Source organism: Diabrotica undecimpunctata, chromosome 4 (genome assembly GCF_040954645.1).
Source record: "Diabrotica undecimpunctata isolate CICGRU chromosome 4, icDiaUnde3, whole genome shotgun sequence".
NCBI lineage: Eukaryota > Metazoa > Arthropoda > Insecta > Coleoptera > Chrysomelidae > Diabrotica > Diabrotica undecimpunctata.
In genome coordinates, this window is record NC_092806.1 from 73,789,489 (window position 1) to 73,810,209 (window position 20,721).

Below are 20,721 nucleotides of genomic sequence, written 5' to 3' on the forward strand. Positions count from 1 at the left end.
AGGGGGAGGTCATTTTGAACACTTTATAAAATATGAATATCTTTTCTGTTCATAACTGAAAGTTAATAATAAACTTAGTATTTGTACAAATATAGTATACCATAAAAAAAGTGACTGTATCTTCTAAATTAAAGATTTTATAAACAAATACTACAAGACAAAAGAGTTATAAAATAGGTATTTCATTACATGGATGACCCTTTTAATCCAATTTTACACTATCAAAAAGTTGGGGAGGGGGGAGGCGTGGTGACCCCACTAAAATCTAGAAAAATCTATTTTCGCTATTTCGATTTTATTGACAATGGCATGCAAACACATAATATAAATTTTCATAAAAAAGTTTTATAAACAGTTTTGGAGCAATATTAAAAAAATCGGTTTTATTTTGTAACTTCTAACATCTAACTGTAACATCTCGTAACTTTTTCTCGGTGCACTTTTGCATAGGTGCAGGTAAGTTATGCTAAATCAATTTATTTTCATTTCTAAAAATCGGGATATAATTTATGTTCAATATTTTTGTGATCCCCTGTATATAAGCCTTCCGTTAATATAATCGTCCAACTTTGGTTCACCAAAGTTCACCCGCTCTCTGGATCATCGTTTAGGCACATTTTCTCCCTGTACCTTTTCAACGTAAGATGAGTTAGATGTGGTGCGGCGTATTTTGTATTTGGGCATGCGTGCGTACTTGTGTGTATTACTATTCTTATTTTATGAAATGTTCTACAATTAATCAAAAACAATACACAATATATTTATTCAGAATAAATGCTATAAATATACACTCTGCCATTTAAATTTTTTAAGAAAATATAGTAAAATTAATGGGTTTGAAAATAATGCCTTCTTTTAAAGACAATCAACATTACTAATTTAATTTTGTCAATTTTGAATAAATACTAATCATAACGAGTGCTCACACACTCCATTTGCCTGAAAATGCATATAGTTTCATCAATTAAGCTTTTAACATGAGTATTTAAAGATACAGCAAATATTGGCATGTTTAAGCAAGACATTCATTTATATTATTTACCCTGTTCACTGAGACCGGTAAACTAAAGTGCTTGAAGTAAAATTTACTTCAAGAACCAGCACCTAACGTGACCATGACAAGTACTCTTGTAATATTGCTCCAAAACGGTTAAAACTTTTTTATTAAAATTTGTATTATGTGTTGCATGCCATGGCCAATAAAACCTAGCGAAAATATTTGTTTCTTGATTTTTCTAGATGCTTAGAAGGGGTCCCCAAGCCATCCCAACTTTTTTGTAGTATAATATTGTATTAAAAACAGGACGTCAATGGAATTAAATACATATTTTACAACTTTATCGTCTTTTAGTATTTGTTAGTAATTTCATTAATTTAGAAGATAGAGCCACTTTTTAAAATGCCAACCTAAAATAACACAATATTAATTTTTCAAAATATCAAGTTTATTATTCCAGCAGGCGAATTGTTGTTGTGTTCTCTATCTTAGCAGTGATTTGATGCTTTTTCTTCATTTTTTAATTAGGTGAATGTCAAGGGAATGGCACGGCGGCAGCAAGGCGTTATGAAGATAAGTAACTTATAGAAATTTACCGGACATGCCCATATTCCGCAATTGATAGCCATTTAAGAGAAACTGTGACTTTAAAAAACAAATGCGTGGTAACAATGGTCGCGCAAAAAACTGTGCAAATGATAATGGTATTCTAGACCATCTTAACGGGCACGGGCTAGTGATAGCTGCTGAATTAAGGAACGTTTTTACTGGAGCGCCTGTTACGATCATCGCTAAGCGATGGCCGCGGTGTACCGCTTGTGTGGTCTGGTACGGCGCCGTTTTGACTGAAGCGTCTGTCGCTGGAACCGCTTGCGTCGATCGTTGGCGATTGGTCCGAGAGCAGACACAGTCGCAAACGCTGAGCGACTATAGTGCCTTGTGTATGTGATTTTGAGAGTTTTTTATTTGAGGGATTCCTTCTGGAGACACTGGATATCGTAAACTTTATAAAGACAATTTTCTGCACCGAAGAATCAACCTTTACAGGTAATGGAGATTTATTATTGTCAAGTACTAGGAACGACCTTAATAAAAAATGAAAAGACAATTTAATTAAATAAGTAAGTGAATGTAACTAATGTCAATTTTGACAAATTATTAGTTTTTATGTTGTATATTGTATTTGGTTTGTTAATCATTTTTGGATAAAATAAAGCGATTTGTATCTTGTTATTGATAAATTATATAGTTCAGTTCATGGTCCGTCGAGACCGATGGAATATTAAAGAGAAGCGAAAGCTGAATCCAGACAAATAATTCCTGAGCGAAAACGCTATCGAAAGTAACAAGCGGCGAATGCAACAACGGGTGTCTGTTCCTTTTTCTTCCCATTCCTAGATTTATGCAAAAAATCATCGTGATTTTTCTGGGTCAAACACAAATACAGTAACATATCCAACACATTGCCATTCATCGATCCTCATAATCTCAACATCAGTAGAAGTAGATTTAAACGATTTGAAAATGCACGTAAGCATTTAAACACAGCACCAACTAGGTTTCAAACATTTTTAGATACATTTACTAAGGATAAAGTGGATTGAAAATTCAAATAGTCTATTATCGAAATTTATCGAAACACAAACGCGAATCGAAGATTTAGATCAGAAGCAGGTTTTGGGAATTAGAAAACTTTGAGACAAAATATTATGACACCATACAATGGGCATTAGAATTTATTAAATCAAACGAAACTGACATTCAAGATACTCAAATCACTAATCAAATTGTAGTACGCGAATCAAACAATAATCCAAGTAAATTTCCGATCATCGGACTAATAAAATTCTACGGAAATTACGATAGGTGGCCCCAATTTAAAAACTTATACGTCACACTTATTCATGAGAACCATAATATTCCCAATAGCAAAAAATTTTATTATTTAATCGGAATTCTGAGGTTCAGCACAAAAGATTCTGTCAGGTATACCGGTTAGCAACAAAAATTTTGATGCTGCTTATAACTTACTTAAAGATACAACGTTAAAAAAGCCGGGATAATAAAAACTCGGGAAGAACCGCGTAGATAATTTAAAAATCAACGCGGTTGAGTTTTAAATTCTCAACTCGGTTCTTCCCGAGGACTTTGTAACCGTGTTTACCTGACCGCGGAAATTTATTTGGCCTAACTTAACTCTATGCAAAAGTACTAACAAAAAAGTTGAGGGGTATTTTGCCTTCGGGTAGATTTTGTGCCTTAGGGACAACTCCTCTCAACAACTTTGACGGTTATACTCTTTTCACACAATTATTAAATAATCTTTTTTAAAAACGATTTCCTGAGTGTAAATGGAAACGTCAAATTTTAGTTAAAATGTAATTTTCATTACAATCAATTGTGGCTTAATCCGATATAAATACTATTATGTTTATAACTTGAATCCCGAGTACCGTATCTCACTAAGGTTAGCTTTAAAACATTACTCACCTGTATGTAGAAATCTATACACCTGTGGCAAATACGTCCGATGCTTGCTATCACAGTTAACAGTTATAGTACAAATAAGCCTCAAGGCGTTTAACTTTCCTGCTTCGTAATTACTAGGTAGCACCAAAGCCCCAAAACACCATGGAAGGATTAAGGTCAATGGGGGGATCAACTCTGGAGGATGCGGAGTACTCATGTTGTCGAATGAGATGCCTTGGTTCCGACTTAGTTTTATTAGTGTGTCGGTCAGTTTTACCAGATATTCAAATACTTGAGCATGTAGTTTTGGGTCAGAAATTTTGTTAATATCTCCCAGTGCACCTGAAAAAAAATGACATTCAATGCAATAAAAATAACAGAATTTTTGCTCTTAATGTAACTTTCATATAATAAAGGCAGAAAATCATGCCAGATCAATGAAAATTCGCAGTTGTAATTAAATGGAACGCCTACATCGCAACATATTTATGCAGATATAAACCATCCAAAATTACTCCAATATAGGCGAGCGGTTTACCCCTACTGTAGCGCATAAAACTAATAATTTTTTTTCCATTTTTACCGCACCAAAACTTTTTTATTCGATTTTATATATTTTTTCAAGTTCAAATGTATTTTTTTTGTAGTCTTTCCAAGTGGGTCGGAAATTGTTATTTACAAATAATATAACAAAAAAACAATTTCCCGAATCGCTCCAAGTTATATTTTTTTAGGCATATCTCATCGAAATTAATACTTTTATTTTGTAGGTAGTTTTTCGAAAAATGCTTCCTTTTCGAGTTATTTGCAATTTTTTGTAGAAAAAATGCCTTAAAGATTTTTGAAGAATATTTTGACAAGAATAAGTAGATTCTATCTTGCCCAAAACATGGAACCAAATATTTTTTCAAATATGTATTTCGAGCAATATATCGCTGTATATGATAATAAGCGTGTGTACGGTCGCGGCGATTTAGGTGCGCGGCACTTGGAAATCTTTATTTTAAACTATGTTTTTAGCACAATAAAAACCACTTATCCTTATCACAATATTGTTACTTATACGTGAATGTTTAAAGACTATAAAGCTTTTTGTAGAATTGTAATTCATTTAGTCGTTTAAAAAAATCTCAAAAATTACTAATTAAAGCATTTTTTCAACAAAAAATTGCAAATAACTCGAAACGGAAGCATTTTTCGAAAAATTACAAAGATAGAAAAAGTATTTACTTCAATGAGACACGTCTAAAAAAATTGTACTCGAAACGATTCGTGCCATTGTTTTTTATTATAAGTTATTTGTTAACAAAAATTTCCGGCAAACTTGGAAAAATAAAAAAATAAAATGCATTTGAACTTGAAAAAATATATAGAATCCAATAAAAAAGATTTGGTGCGGTAGAAATGCAAAAAAATATCGGTATATTTCGTTTCTAAGCGTGTTTTGGGGGTAAACCACACCTAATATACCGATCCAACATCTACAAAGTCTAAGGCAATTTTCTTGCACTCGACGGGAAATACTAATATAAAACAAAATCGGGCAGTGAAAACATATTCATGTTTTCACTGAAACACATACATGTTCGACATAGGTATATTTTTTAATGTTTTTTCATATAATCTATTAACACGTTATACACTTTGTTAACCTTTGCTATGCCAAAATAAACAAATATGTAAATGATAGACACTCTAGAAAAATACGTCATTTAGCATAATTCTTGTTGTAATTAGTAAAATATAAAATCATTCAATAACTTTAATTTATAGATAGATGAAATGCTTTACAAAATTGACAGCACTTTAAAATTACCTTTTAACACTTAGAGTCAAGAGTTTTGTGTCAAATGTACCCCAAAAAGAAAAAATCGGAAATTAATGAACTAGGCCATATTAAAACTTCAACTCAATGAACAATTAACCCTCAGTGCTTTAAATTGAACTATACAGAGTACGAAATTTATCAAAATTTTCATTAAATGTGACATATTTCAAAAGGCAATAACACAATAATAAAATTCTGTATTACCGAAGTGAAAAACATGGGAAGGAATCAAATTTAAAATAACATACAAGGTATTCCTTTAAAACACAAACCTGTGATCCTACTTTATGTAATAGTGTCCGTATTTGAAAGTAATTTTAAAATATTGAGTTCTACTCTGTTCACAGTTTTTCTGTAAAAGTTTTTTAGATACATATTGGGTATTCATCAAACAGTTTAAAGTATCTTCTGATCACGTACACCTAAGCCAATATGGACATATAATAAAAAAAAATCATAGTAGCAATAGTCCAGTTCTATGTCTTAAGCAGCATAGCAATATTAATTTTAAATAAATGTGTAGTAAAATGAGGTGAGATTTTCAGTGATAATACGTACAATTGGTCATCTTGAACAAAAATTAATAAGAAACAGAACTAAAAATGGTACGTTTTATTTTAATTTTATTTGCTAAATTGTAAAAAAATAGAATTTAGAATCCAACAATTATCTAAAGTTTGCTAGATAATTTTCAAACTTACCCAACATCCTTTTCCATATAATTACAGCCACATCGGGAAGCCAACCTCTTATGGATCCTCCACAAATAACCCCTCTGTGTTCACCACCAAATTCTAAGGTTTGATGATCAGCGGATAACATATCTAATTGAATTGGTGAATCTTTGATAGAATTACTTTCCATACCACTGGACGGAGCTGGACTAGGTGATCGTGTACGGTCAGTAGATTCAGTATCTTGAGGTGCAAGGAATTCTAAAGATTTAGAGCGACGTCTATTAAGCTGGAAACAAAGAATAAGTACATATTGCATATTTACATTTTTAGAAAACTGTTGGTAATTAGTTTTGTATGACAGTATAAATCAAAAAGGTTCCCTTCAATTTAACGTAAAGTAACCTTCCGATAGGCGCGCCCACCAAAGTAATTAGAACGGTCACGCGTATCTCTGACATACGCGTCTTTATTTTAAGCAATGATTAAAAATAATATTAATATAATATATTTATTTAAATCAACATAGAGCTATTCTAAAAGCCAAGAAATCATTATAGAAGTAAAATCTCGATATTTCTGTTGTAATAAGGCATTCAAAAACTCCAACTAAGTTAAAATTCAAATTTAGTAATTTTAACATAAATTTAATTTCTGTAGTTTTTGTCATTCTATTGGTATAATTGAGTTTCATGCCATTTCCAAGAAAAAAATTGCTTTAACCTTTTTTCTCTTCAATGCCTCATAAAGACAAATTGTCAATTTTAAATGTCATCTTCGTCCCCAGCTTCTAACACATTTTATTCTGACTCAGAATCCCCTTCACATTCCTGGATAGCCTCAACTTTATCGATGCCACTGTCTATAAAATTTTCTTTATCACTCGAATTATTACCTATAATCATATCATACCATGATTTGATGTATCACACCCTCACAAGGTGTCTTCATACCCTCGGATTTTAGCAGTTCCGCCCATCTGATATTGTAAGCTTTTTCTTTAGTGATACTTAGCCGAAACGTTATAGAAAGCGGAGTCAAACCCGGAAAAATACAGAAAGCACATATAGCTCCGGCGGAAATGTCAAATGTAGCTGTATATATATATATATATATATATATATATATATATATATATATACATATATATATATATATATATATATATATATATATATATATATATATATATATATATATATATATATGTATATATATACAGATTGAACGAATTTAAAACGGAACATACAATTTAATATATGTCTGTTTGAACTGCATTTGAAATAGTGGACCAATATAAAACTTGGACAAAAATAAATCCATACCCGGTGATAGACATTGTATAAAATATCGTTCAACTATCTGTCTCCTTTAAAGGAAAGAGGAGCTTGCCTAATAGTCGGAGAGATAGAGCCGAAATTTTGAACTGATCAGTAATATGACATTTCTCTATTGGAATATATTCATTGTAACTGGGTTAAGACTTTGTCTTACAGGCGGACGCCCCTCGTGGTACAAGGGGTGGCTATACAGGGATGAAGTTGTAATTTTTTTCGGAAAAATTAACGATCGATAATATGGCTGAAAATTTGCCCAGATTAAGATCTTGGTATAACTAGACGAAATCCCAAAGGGCGGACGCGAGAGTGGATACATAAGGGGTGGCGGACAGGGGTGACATTGCAATTTTTTGGGGAAAAATTAACGATAAGTAATATGTCCGCCATTTTCATGGCTCATTATTTAGCCCCTAAAAACTCTAAATCCAAAAGAGCGGACAGCTGGGTTGGTACAGAGAGCCATAAAACGGGGTCAAATGTACCACTTGCCTGCGCATTTTAGGTCTCGGTAACAATTTTCAAACTGATTTTATTATGATATTTTTATACCGATTGATTTGAAAATTTGTATGCTCACTTCTGTTACTATTCTGAAAAGCGTCAAGTAGAGTTTTCCTCAAAATTATCCAAAAAAATTTCCGTAAATGAAAATTTTCGTAATTTTTTGAAGTAAAACCTAATTTGTAGAATCCTTTCGATTTTCTGTCAGTTATACCATGAATTTTTCCAAAAATTTTCAAACGATTTTTCCGATAAGAAAAAAAAATTTAGAAAAACTTTAAAAATTTCGTCATTTTTCCACTCTCACTGATGTCATCACATTCATCATCTTCGTCACTTTCACTTTCAATAATATCACATTCATTATCTGCTTCATTTTCAATCACTACTTCTCGAATTGATTCTGGCATCTGAGGTCCACTAAACCATTTGAATTTATATGTTTTATCTTCAAACTTCCAACCATGTTCTTCAACAATCAATTCTGTTGGTACTTTTTTATGAGCATTTGTCCAAATATTTGAAATATAATGGGCTCGCAGTAGATGTTGGTGTAATTCATCTTGACATGGTGGTAAGCTTGAAGCATCGAAATTTTTTAGTTTTTTTTTTAAAAAGGCTCGTTCATATCATGCAACTTATACTGCCGGTTAAATAGTGAAAATCTGACATCGTTTACTTTTCTTTTTGGAATTGTTCTCGTCAGTCCTGTTCCATATAAGTGACATATGAAAGTTTCTAAGGTTTCAAAAAATTCATTACAATCGAAGTCAGTTTCACCAAGTTGGATAAAAGCATCTTGATACTTATTACATTTAGCGCATGCGTCTAGAATTACTGATCTAAATGGAACGCGCATCATTATTATTTTAATATTTTAAAATAATAATGATGCAAAATTAATGTCCAAACAGAATTTGTAAAATTATAATTAACTAATGAAAAAAAAAATTCAATCAATTTGAAAGTTAAAAAAAATATTGAAAATATCAAGTACAAAGTAAATTTCAAAACTTAAAAAATTGATAATTCCACTATTAAATTGATTTTTATTAATAATTATTTGTAAAATGTTAAAGGAATTCTACATATTGAATTTTACCTATTGATAAATAGAAATAATATATTTTGTATTTGATTATTAATGTAATAATAAATCAAATTTTTCTTATATCTGAACAACCATTATTTATGCAATATAAATTTAAAAACCTTTTTATTGTAATAAAAAATAAGTAAAATTACTATTTGTTATACCAAAAATATTTAATAGTTAACATTATAAAATTACTTTAATTTAATAAAATATCAAATATCAAACATTTATTCAATTAAAAATTAATTCGTAAAATATTTATATTTAAGAAAAAAATGTGATTTGTAAAGTAAATATGACTTTAGTTTGAAAAAAAAAAAAAACATTATCATAATATCATTTTAAAACTACAAAATATTCTATAAAAGATTCAGACGATGACGTAGAGTTTTATCAAATGTTTTAGAAAAGTTTTTCTAATTTTTTTTTCTTATCGTAAAAATCGTTTGAAAATTTTTGGAAAAAAATCATGGTATAACTTACAGAAAATCGAAAGGATTCTATAAATTAGATTTTACCTCAAAAAATTACGAAAATTTTCATTTACGGAAATTTTTTTGGAAAATTTTGAGGAAAACTCTACTTGACGCTTCTCAGAATAGTAACAGAAGTGAGCATACAAATTTTCAAATCAATCGGTATAAAAATATCATAATAAAATCAGTTTGAAAATTGTTACCGAGACCTAAAATGCGCAGGCAAGTGGTACATTTGACCCCGTTTTATGGCTCTCTGTACCAACCCAGCTGTCCGCCCTTTTGGATTTAGAGTTTTTAGGGGCTAAATAATGAGCCATGAAAATGGCGGACATATTACTTATCGTTAATTTTTCCCCAAAAAATTGCAATGTCACCCCTGTCCGCCACCCCTTATGTATCCACTCTCGCGTCCGCCCTTTGGGATTTCGTCTAGTTATACCAAGATCTTAATCTGGGCAAATTTTCAGCCATATTATCGATCGTTAATTTTTCCGAAAAAAATTACAACTTCATCCCTGTATAGCCACCCCCTGTACCACTAGGGGCGTCCGCCTGTAAGACAAAGTCTTAACCCAGTTACAATGAATATATTCCAATAGAGAAATGTCATATTACTGAACAGTTCAAAATTTCGGCTCTATCTCTTGGACTATAAGGAAGCGATAAGTGGTTTGACAGCATAATAACTGCTTGTGTAGTCTAGTTTTCACAGTGATTCTAGGCAACCTATTTGGGTGGAGTTTTGACTTGTTCTTGAATGAATTCAGAATCCAGCAGCCCGCTGAAGTATTGGATTTTTATAATATAATTATTTGACAACCTTTTGTTGGCCAACCACCTAGAGCGGAGTTGAGCCGAAATACATTGATTTCGTATGTTCCGTTTTAAATTCGTGTCCGTGTGTAGGTAGGCGGGGTCCTACTAGTCGGTCTTGTGTATGTATGTATTTTTGACTTTTTCTTTAATACCGTTTTTCATGTTGTTGGAAGCCTTTGAGCATCATCTCTTTGGTTTAGACTGTTGGGATTTGTTTCTATTTCTATTGATTCTCTGATTTCGCGTTTTCTTTTAATTTCAATGTTAGCTAGCATCGTAGTTTGGTTCAGGTTTATCGTATGTCCTATGTTTGAGACATGTTGGTCAAGGGACGACGTTTTTCTCTTCTTTCGAAGGCATTTCGATGTTCTTCTCGTCTCACATTGATTCTTCGGTTCGTCTGTTCGATGTACGAATGTCACAGTCCCCATATGGAATCTCGTATACTCCTTGATTTTCGAACGATATTTTTGTTTTGGTGGATGGTAAAATGGTTGAGATTTTTCTGTCGGTATATCGTTTCTATTTTGTGTTTTCTTAGCACTCTCCCTATTTTCTCTGTTGTACCTTTTACATATGATAGAATGGCTTTTGCAATCGGTTTTTCCTCTTCTGTTAATTCCTTAATTCTTTTTTGAGCATTATGAACATTTTCAATAGTATATGTTGAAAAGCCGTTTTTTCTTAGCGCTGTTTTCACATTATGTATTTCTTTATTTTCTGTCAGTCTTTCGGATCGTGTCATCAGGATTTTAATGACTGAATGTAATTGTGCAGGATGGTGATGTGACACATGTGATCAGTGTAGCAGTGTCTGGAGTCTCGGATGCGATTCAAGCCGGAAGACTGTTGAGTTTAATATTATTTCCTGTAATAATATTAATCTTAGCTCTAACTTGTCTAAAATTCGCTTTTTTGTGCCATATTGTACCGGCTTGTTTCCTCATGTCATAGTCCCCTCTTAAATTTGGACGTCTTCTTGGTCTCTTGACGCCTCTTGGATACCACAGTGTAATTCTAGTGGACCATCTATTGTCAGTTCTTCTCGCTAAATGTCCCGTCCACAGCGGGATTAGATCTTTTGAGTAACTTTGTGTTTCGATATTATCTCTCTCTTTAGTGTCAAAGTTTCGCAGCCGTATGTTATTATTGGTAGTATACTGCATTTCTACCAAGCCCAAGCCAGTTTCATTCTTCTGTTGATTTCTGGAAGTAAGGAGCCAGATTTATGTATTAATTGTCCCAGGTATACATAGTCGTCTACTGTCTCAAGTGCAGTGTTGTTTATTATTATATCTTGGATATCCACTAGCTCGTTGTACATGGTTTTTGTTTTTGTCAAGTTCATTTTTAGACCAACTTCATTACTAGCTGCATTTAGGCCGCTTATAAGTTCTTGTAGTTCTGCAGGATTATTAGCAATCAGAACGATGTCGTCTGCAAAACTTAGATGGCCATCAATTGATATTTCTTTGTTCTGCCAGTTCATTTTGCTGAATATATTTACTAGAGTTGCAGTGAAGAGCTTTGGTGATATTGCGTCTCTGATATATATGTATATATATATATATTTGAAAGAAATTTCAAGACTAAAAAGGAATTAGTCAGTCAAGACTTGCAAATGAAAGGCTCTTAAAGAAAAACTAAAACTAAGAAGGGCAAAAACCGACTATCTAAAATGTTCAACTCCAGATGGAAGTACTACTAACTTTGGATGGTGAAATACTAACACCGATATTAGAGTCGGTATTAGAGTAAAGGAGAAATATACGAAGATGTGTGCAGTAGTGTTGAAGCAAAATTAATTCCAGGAAAGGAAGAGAGTTGTGTCACCCGCCATAAATGCTACGTTAAATGTAAAACAGTTCAAAAGAAAGAAGAAAAACAAATGCATGTCGAGGAAATGAGAATTTTAAGATGGATAAGTGTAGTGAGAAAAAAGAATAAAATTAAAAATGAATATATAGGGAAAATTTACTAAGTTATGGAGGTTAGAGCACGTCCAGTGCTAAAATAAATAATAAATTATAATACGAAGAAAAATAAAACCGTGATATACTTACATTTCTTTGTTTGATTTGCGAAGATCTACGCTTTAACGTCAAGTCGTTATCACTGTAGCTTCTGGATAATGTTGATCGTGTCCTTTTTGATAAGAGCTGACCATCGGGTAATGCGGAATCTTGTCGAGAAACTACGGGATGGACGGGTTCACCTGTACTACAAGGTGTACTTTGTTCTTGCCTCTGCGTAGTTCTTCTGCTTCTCTTTGACCTGTTATCATTTAGTCTATCCAAAGGTAAATTGGTTAGATCTAGGTTATAAACATGTCGGGCTAACACTCTCGTAAGTGTTTCCATGGTTTTCTACAAAATAAAAAAGTAAAAGAAATTGCGTGGTTGCGACGTATGTTATGTTAACGCTATAACATAAATAACGGATAATAAAAACTAGATCATCGCCGCTAGTCGCCTGTGTCGGAAATAAAAAATATTGCTTCACAATTTATAAATATTATTGAAAGGCTAAATATTCATCTATAATCTATATATATATATATATATATATATATATATATATATATATATATATATATATATATATATATATATATATATATGTGTGTATATATATATATATATATATATATATATGTGTGTATATATATATATATATATATATATACATATATATAAATATAAGAACAATATGCCTCACCATATGATGATGAAGATGGAGCGACGTTTGGAGAAAAAGAGTTAAAGGAAATCGGGTGCATTTGCAACGCTTTTTCCAATAATATTGTTGCAAGAAGAATTAACGTGATAATTAAATGTGCAGAAGGTAAGTTAATCCGGCGGGTAGTTGACAGTACATTATAAGCTGCAGAAAAATGTGTCCACCGATGTACCAAGTCCATCTTAGCTAAGTGTTTTTCATGTCAGCTAGTGCGGGATATATTACAATGACGATAATATCGCATGAAGACATGTTCTTTTGAAAACCAATTAGTCGTAAGATGATAAAGGAACTTTTCAGTGCAATTGATATTTATACCAAAGAAAAAGGTTTTTAGTGAAAGAATTGCATCTGTAATAATAAAACTGTATTAAATACTGCAAGGAAAATTGTAAATGATGTAAAAACAAGACGCTTACTTACAAGTAAGTTTATTTCAAAAGCTGGTTCAAGAGATAGGCATTCGCGATAAATCTCTTTTTTACACAAAGAGGTACGTTGGCTATCCAAGAGGGAAAGTAGTGACACGATTATTGGAATTAGACAGTGAAATTACAATTTATTTGGAAGGAAAAACTGAATAAGTTGAATCTCTACTGGAATTCACTCTCAAACTAATATACGCTAATATGAAATTTTTTATTTCATCTCTGAAGGTGGACCGAAAACTGAGAATTTCTCTGGAAAATGATTCAGATATGACTTTTTTTATATATTTCAATAAACTCTAGTGATTTATTTAATAGATTAGTATCATTTAAATTTTGCAAAGTGGCAGGTTGCAGGACACTGAAAGTGGAAACAATTCCATTCATTGAAAGGAAACGGGATTTCAGTTGATTACTGATGTCCAATACTCGATAAAATATTTTGACTTTGTCCGAATCTTGAAAGTGCCCATCTTCGCAAAGTTCGTCAAAATAGCGTTTCACCTTCCTCTGATGACTGTTAGAAAACTCAGGGTTGATTGACCACTTTTCTGCTACAATATTTGCTTCCTTTTTTAAATTTTCAAATTCATGTCGATGAAGTATATGAAAATAAGCACGCAACCACAAATCCTACGATCACTTGTTATAGAAAACGACGTCATCGAAGCAGTGAACGAATTTGTATACCTGGGAGCGTACCTTAACACTGAAAATAATACTACCGCAGAGATAAACCGTAGAATTTGCACGGCCAACACATGCTATTTTGGGCTCAATCTCCTTCTTAAATCCTCAATTATATCGAGAAATACAAAGACAAAACTCTACAAAACAATAATACGTACAGTCCTAACATATGGGTCAGAGACCTGGACTCTTAACAAAAAGTAATAAAAAAATATTAGTATGAATGACAATGGAGTGTGAAGAAGACGATACAACTTCGAACTTTATAGAATATACCAGGAACCTGATATCGTAAAACATATTAAGATAAGACGTCTGAGGTGGGTAGTCCATGTAATGCGGATGGAGCAAAATGGCCCAGCTAGAAAAACGCTCCTTAATAGACCCATTGGTCAGAAAAGAAGACCCGGAACAAGGTTCCTTGATAATATCGATGAAGATATAAGAAATATGTGAATACGTGCTTGGCGGAGGAAGGCGATGGATAGGGACCACTGGAGAGAAATTCTTGAGTAGGCTAGGATCCACATAGGATTTTAAATCCAGAATGACGATGATAAATTCATGTCGATACCATTTCAATTCTTCCTTAAGGCATTTAAAATATAGGTTACTTTCGACTGAAGTGCTTTAGAGGCTAAATCGATAGTTTGTAGAATTTTGCGGTGAAAACCCAGTAACATAATAAAATTTTTGTTCTCACTTTTTTTCTTAAGCGAAATAGCTCCATTTCTTTCATCTGATTTGCAATTTAACAAAATCGTTTTAGTTAGTGCTTTTTAGACTTTAACAAACCGAACTTTCAAAAATAACGTCTTTCCCATCTAGTAGGGTTAATTTTTTTTAACGTTATCGAAGGTGAAAACTCCCTTTCTTTATTAGATATAACACTTGATAAGATATTCCATTTTTTGATAATGTGCTAAAACAATTATAAATTTGTTGAACGGTTTCAAAAAAATGTTGCATATCAATAACCTCTCTTACTGCATCATTAAGTACTAGATTTAAGTTATGAGCAACACAGTGAACATATACCGCATTAGGTTCGATATCTTTTATATGGTGGAGTTCAAAAACTGTGCCTTTCATTGTGTTAAACACTATCATATCCTTGTCCTCGACACTTATTTAGAGGTATACTTTTGTCGTTTATGGATTTAATAATTTGGTTAGACATTTCTAAGGCTGTTTGGTCCTTAACTTCATGAAATCCTAAAAATGACTCTTTAATGATGAGCGCCTTTGAAATTCCGTTTTCGTCATTCTCGATCATACAATAACGGTAAAATTCGTTCATTTGACCTATTTTTAAAATATATTGACTCTTATCGAATATGATAAAGTAATATGGTGCAGCATTTATTTCATTTATGAGTGCATTTTCTACTTTTATAACCAGAATAGAAATGAGCTAATATTGTATTTTTGGATTTTATCTGGCTCTTTTGTGTATCTAACAATTCTTATAAAATCGGATCGTATTTTGCTAATAACTCAATGATACTCGAAAATTTTCCTCGGGAACTTGGATAATTGCTACCTGTCTTTTCTCTATGGCGACGAAAGGCTAAATAACACATTAAAAAGCAAATGCTGATATAATAAAGCATAAAAGCGTTAGAGTAACATCAAGGAGTCTAGAGAGTACTTGGTACCAAAAAGATTTTTCTTTCTTGTTCATGGACTCTTGCTCTTCATCCTAGTGTTCCATGTAATACCCATTGTTGATACGTAAAACAAGGATCCAGGTGAATTTTCGATGTCTTCTGTCTTTCTGTAGTCTCTACAATGTTTCCAGTCGTCATAGCCGTCCATCCAAACATTTTGTATTTTTTTAGATGCCTGATTTGCGAATAACCAACATGGTTCACACTACGCCTTCTAAAGTATTAAGGAATATGATAGCCATGTACGTTCAATTTTCACACCAGATCTGGAAACAATATAGTAATGTTTTTCTAGAAAAGATCTGTTATCACTGTCTTAGGAAGGACCCTTAGGTTTACAATGTCGGTTTTCGATCACGAACCGTTTCACTTGATCATTTAAGTGCAATTTCTCTAATATGCAATATTCTTCATACTAAAATATGGTTCACTTTGATTTTTACTAGTACCTTGTTGTGGTTATTGTATGTTTCCGAATGTTCTGGATATCGTCGGGTGCTGGATCTGCCATACAGTTACGTTTAGTTAAGTCCAATTCTTCACTTTCAGAGCACTTTTCACTTGTTTTTTTTTATCAATAAACTCATCATTCTAAAAGTACGGACTAATTTTAGGTAACTTTTTATTTTTTTCCTTCAGACTCTCTTGTTTTTCAGTCCCACTTAGACATTTTCTAGAACTAGGCATGTTAATATTTAACTTCAACAATTTACTTTACTTTGCGTTTATTTGCAGGTAAAATAAAACTACGAAAAACCAAATACGACGATGACCAATTTTCAGAACGATCAAACGAAGAATGATTAGTACAGCTCTTCGAACTTAAAAGATACAAATCTGGGATTCTCTTAACACCATACGTCGTTTAGCTGCCAGCGCCACGAAAAAAGTACTCTCGGTTAAAAAAGTGTGGGAATTCTCCGAGCGTCACGAACTTGCCCGCGCCACCTAACAGACCAGTATATCTGTGAAAAAATTGTTGATTTCAGGTTAAAATCTTATACAGATATTTGGTTCTAATAGGTATATGAGGGGTAGCTGGTGACAAATCCGTGAAGACGTAAGGCTGATTTTGCTTTGGTTTTTTTTAAAATACGTTAAAAAGTGAACAAAATATTTTGCCTATAAAATGTTTCTTGTACATTTTAGACAAAAATGGTTCAAACAAAAGTTGTAGATCATTAAAAGTTCTTTCATTTTAAGAGTTCTCAAATTAAAATATGTAAACAATTGACCGGGTAATTTCAAAAAACCATTATTTTGCAGATATTAATGAATGTAATACAACTTCTAGAAATTGTGACAGTTAATGAGTTATTAAAGTGTGCTGCATTTAAACCAGATCGACCAAATAGTGTATAAGTTATTCAATTTGTTTATCCCGGAGAGAGATTAGCTAAAAAATATACTTGTCCAAACAGTCCCTCTAGAGGTATTTTGTAAATCGCAATCGATTCTATTATAAGGCTTTATATTTAAGATGTATTAAAAAAAGTTTTAATTTAATTTTAATAACATTTTAATAAACATTTTATTAAATTTGTTACTAAAAACAGTTTGAAAAGAGCTGACTTTTTGGTTTTTAAAAATACATATATAATAACTTTGGACATTTTTAGAATTTGTAAATTTTATTTATTTGAATTTGGAAACCCTCAAAATTAAAGAACTTTTTATGATCTACAACTTTTATTTAAACCATTTTTCTCTAAAACGTATAAAAAATGTTTTATAGGCAAATTTTTTTTCTTTTTTTACGATTGTTTAATAAAAAAAAAACGTAAAATTAGCTGTACGTCTTCACGGAATTGTGATCAGCTACCCCTCATAGATCTTTGAGAACCTTTAAATACCTGTATAAGATTTTTTCAACCTTTTTTCTTCCTTGTCTTGAGTATAAGCACTGCGACAAAAAATGAAGCAACCAATGGATGAGTTCTAAAATTGATCCTTTGCTTATAAATCTTAATTATTTATTTGAATTTGTATATTGGTTATATATAACGTTAACTGATTTTAAGTACTCATATAAAAGTTATATTTTTTACTAAATTTTGTTAAAAATATTAGGTCACTTCTAAGCTCGGGCCGGGGGCCCGTGGCATTTTGCCACTCCTGAACCCTATTGTTACATCCTGGAGGCAGGCTTTTTAGTTATGGTTAATATTAAAATTAAATACCACTTCTTCATGACAGCAATACGTGAGTGTTGAATTTGGAAATATTTTGAGATGAACCGTAATTTAATCATCTTTGGGAACCACAGATATAGATCATAATTACCTATATTATAGTGTACTATATATACATACGTACAAACAATACAAGACTTAGAACAGTTAACAAGAAGCTATCCGCTAAATCTACAAGATATACAATTCTTGAGGTACTTTCTGTTTTTCATAATACTTTTGACAAATTATTCTGTGCTTCTTGCTATTCTATACAGTGAACAAGTAGTAAATATTATGTATTTATTCATATTCGCTCTCTTAGCTTCTTTAATCAGACTTATACTTTAGAACGATGTCGATTAATAAGTTAAGTTAAATAAAATACTCTATTCCTATTATATAAAGATTTCTATATTATAATACTTACTGCCCATTCCTTTATCAATTCCTCCCACACAGTTAACGTGGTTAGAACCTGCAGAAATCTGTCCCACAATTCCCTACTTATCATAACATTTAAATTAGCTTTAATCCAAGTGACTATAAGTGTTTGAAAAATGGCAGGAGCTAATTTTCCACCCAGTGTTAAAGTTTTCTTCTTTGGTGGGTTTTCTCCTAGCACTAAAGATGTAATCTGAAGTAAGACCGTAAGAAGTTGTTCCCTGAAAATATATATGTAACAAGTAGTTTCAGACTATTAGGAAGTTCTCAATGAGGACAAACAAAAATTTTAATGTTTGAGTTTCCACTACAAAAGAAATATATATATATATATATATATATATATATATATATATATATATATATATACAGTTTGGATATTAAGTCTTACCCCCCCTAGTGAACTCCGTTATTTAAGACAAAGATGAAAAATGCTCGGACCCGTCAATTTTTATTTTAATAGAGGTATTTTATAACATAAAAAAATTGTCACCCCTTTCATCCCCTTCACTTGACAGCTACCCCCTCAGATTTTTTAAATGGCAATGGGGGTCGTGCGATAGTTCGTTGGAGAGGGTTTGAAAAGAAGCATTCTAAAATCTATCACACTTTACTTTAACTTTAAGGATCTGTTTGTTAATAACGATTTATTGTTTGGAGATACACTTTGCGATACAATACAAAAGTAGGTACACTGGTTTTGCTTTAATATGGGACATTCGGTATAACAAAATTTATTTAATTTTTATTCTTGAACGTTTATACCGAATTATTTTTTTGCATAATAAATACTTTTGTGTCGTTAAAACATATCATGGTGAGAACAATTTTTTAAATAATCTAGTTGGCGTGTATAGTTTTTGAGAACTGTCATAAAAACGAAGCAATTAGCACTGTTGATTGTAAAGAATATTGACAAAAACTTGAGATTTGGTGAGCTTTAGTGGTAAACTGTAAATTTTTAGTATTAAAAATTCAAAACAATCAAAATGGCACCACCTCGTAGATTAGTAGACAAATGTGAAGCAATTTTAATATTTAGCGAAGCAGGCCGTAACTACCATGAAGCTGTGAGAATATTTAATGAACGTTTTCCGAATCGTCCAATTGATCGACATTACTATAGACTACTTGTCACCAAATTTTGTGAAACTGGTTCTGTCGAAAACAAGAAACGGGATGGTAGAAAAAAGATTTCTTAGGAAAAGCAAGTAGATATTTTGTCTCAATTTGTAGTAAATCCATCCAGTTCAACTAGAAATGTTGCTCGCGAATGCGAAGTAAGTCACAGGACTGTCTTAAACATTTTAAAAAAGCAAAAATTTCATCCCTATAAGATGAAAATGGTACACGAATTGACAGAGGAGATCCAGATCGACCACTGCAATATTGTGAAACTATGGATAATAATATTTCACAAGATCCAAGTTATTTAAGACATATTTGTTTTTCCGATGAAGCTACATTCTATTTAAATGGTCATGTACATCGACAAAATGTAAGATATTGGTCTGACGAAAACCCTCGATTGTTTCGAGAGTGTCATACTCAATTTCCCACTAAATTAAATGTTTGGGCAGGTATACTATGGGATCACATTATAGGCCCTTTTTTTTTATCGAAGGCAATTTAAAGGGGGAAAGCTATCTTAATCTATTGGAAACACAAATAATTCCTGCAATTCATGATGTGCTTAGAAACAATCCAGGCGAATTCACCCAAGATATTATTTTCCAGCAAGATGGAGCTCCGCCTCATTACGATGCTGGCGTTCGAAATTTTTTAAATAATTTGTATCCGAGAAGATGGATTGGACGTCGTGGATTCATTGAATGGCCACCAAGATTACCAGATCTTACTCCTCTAGATTTTTACCTATGGGGTTACCTTAAATCCAAACTGTATGGGAGCCAGTTGACGACAGTTGATGAACTCCGTCAAAGAATAATCGAAGAATGTGATAGGATTGATATGCAGACCCTACAAAGGGTTAGGGAGGCAACGAAACAAAGAATCTACTTCTGCCAGGAAGTAAATGGAGAACATTTCGAGCATCTCCTGCAGTAATTTAAGTTTTCTTTAGAGGGTAATTTGCCAGTTCCTTTAATTTTAAAGATGTAATTTAACCTCTTCAAGGACATAAACACATTTATGTACGTTTCGTTTAAAATATTGTAATAATACTTTAAACGTGGTTCTCATTTACGTAGCGGCAACCGTTGTGGACGTCTACAATCCCCCCTCTCAAGTTACAGCGAAATAGAGATCAAAATCGCTTGACTTTTGTATCTCGTCATATTTTTATATTCACGTGTCTCCTTGACGGTGTTTTGAGGTTATGAGAAGAAGTCCAGGCACTGTATTTTTTCAATTTGACAT

At 32.2% G+C, this 20,721-nt stretch overlaps 1 protein-coding gene across 3 annotated transcripts in view; it reads right to left on the reverse strand.

Annotated features, from left to right (window-relative positions):
- Positions 1-20,721, reverse strand: part of LOC140439677 (probable Rho GTPase-activating protein CG5521) — a 116,918-nt gene that overhangs the window by 51,598 nt on the left and 44,599 nt on the right. For all 3 annotated transcript variants that reach the window (XM_072529747.1, XM_072529748.1, XM_072529746.1), the window contains 4 exons: positions 18,329-18,563; positions 12,264-12,566; positions 5,996-6,257; positions 3,488-3,808 (listed from right to left, as the gene is read on the reverse strand). In XM_072529747.1, coding sequence (XP_072385848.1) covers positions 3,488-3,808; positions 5,996-6,257; positions 12,264-12,566; positions 18,329-18,563 — 1,121 coding nt within the window. The remainder of the gene's footprint in view (positions 1-3,487; positions 3,809-5,995; positions 6,258-12,263; positions 12,567-18,328; positions 18,564-20,721) is intronic.